The sequence below is a fragment of the Bison bison genome, unplaced genomic scaffold (genome assembly GCF_000754665.1).
Source record: "Bison bison bison isolate TAMUID 2011002044 unplaced genomic scaffold, Bison_UMD1.0 scf7180017864155, whole genome shotgun sequence".
In the NCBI taxonomy this organism is placed as follows: Eukaryota; Metazoa; Chordata; class Mammalia; order Artiodactyla; family Bovidae; genus Bison; species Bison bison.
The window spans coordinates 1,995,133-1,996,376 of record NW_011494727.1 but is presented as its reverse complement, the minus strand read 5'-3'; the positions used below and the strand labels follow the sequence as shown (position 1 = coordinate 1,996,376).

The 1,244-nt window shown below is 63.0% G+C and overlaps 1 protein-coding gene across 1 annotated transcript in view; it reads left to right on the top strand.

Moving 5' to 3' along the window:
- Positions 1-1,228, top strand: part of FURIN (furin (paired basic amino acid cleaving enzyme)) — a 10,062-nt gene extending 8,834 nt beyond the window's left edge. The window contains exon 15 of the mRNA XM_010841140.1: positions 2-1,228. Coding sequence (XP_010839442.1) covers positions 2-250 — 249 coding nt within the window. The 3' untranslated portion in view covers positions 251-1,228. The remainder of the gene's footprint in view (position 1) is intronic.
- Positions 1,229-1,244: the final 16 nt, after the last annotated feature.

The window sequence follows — 1,244 nt, the reverse complement described above, 5'->3', positions numbered from 1 at the left end:
CCTGCCCGAGGTGGTGGCCGGCCTCAGCTGCGCCTTCATCGTGCTGGTCTTCGTTACCGTCTTCCTGGTCCTGCAGCTGCGCTCGGGCTTCAGCTTCCGAGGGGTGAAAGTGTACACCATGGACCGCGGCCTCATCTCCTACAAGGGACTACCCCCTGAAGCCTGGCAGGAGGAGTGCCCGTCCGACTCAGAGGAGGACGAGGGCCGGGGCGAGAGGACCGCCTTTATCAAAGACCAGAGCGCCCTTTGACGAGCGCCTACTGCCCGCCCCTTCGAGCCCATCCCCTCCTTGGGCACTTTTTAATTCACCAAAGTATTTTTTTATCTTGGGACTGGGTTTGGAGCCCAGCCGGGAGGCAAGAGGGGCAGAAACGGCTTCCCACCCTACCCTTGGGCCCCCTGGCGGCCTGAGGTGGGCCAGCTGGGGGTGGGGGGATGGGGGGAGAGCCTGTCCCCACCCGCAGCAGCCCTCCATGTGGAGAAAGGAATGAAACCTTTGGGCAGCTTTCCAAGGTCCAGGCCCCAGCCAGAGCCCCCGGTGAAGAGGGGCGGCCCTCCCGGGATTCCTGACCGGAGCTGCGGCTCCTGCCTCTCCCCGTCCCTCTAAAGCAATAATGGGCCCCATCCAGGCAGCAGGAGACTGGCCTAGGGGGTATCGGAAGGAGGCGGCCACCTCTCTAAGGGCTTCTGCGTCCAGACCCTGTTCTGCATATCTGGTGAGCCTCAGGCAAAAGCAGTGAGCGAAGGAAGGGACCAAGGCAGGGCAGGCACTTCCGGGGCACGCACATGTGTGCCCACGTGCGTTCGGCCCTTGGCCCACCTCCACTACCGCGGGCGGGCTGCCTGCCTAGCAAGGCTGGCCCGGCCCCAGGCTGCTGTGCTGACCACCCTCCCCTCTCTACACTCTCCCCTCCCCCCAGGGCCCGAGTCCCTGTTTTCTGAGCCCGGGGCTTTCTGGGCTGTTGGCACTCACAGCCCTGGAGCCCCTGGGTGGGTGGTGGGGAGGGACGGTGGCCCAGCCGGCCTCTCCCGCCTCCCACCCGATGCTGCTTTCCCCTGTGGGGATCTCAGGGGCTGTTTGAGGATATATTTTCACTTTGTGATTATTTCACTTTAGATGCTGTTTTTTTTTGTTTTTTTTTTTTTGTATTTTTAACAGTGGTAGCAGCAGCTGGACCATCCACCCTCCCACATCCACTGTCCACCCTGCTGTTGCCCTCGGCTGCCCCGGGCCCCGGGGGGGG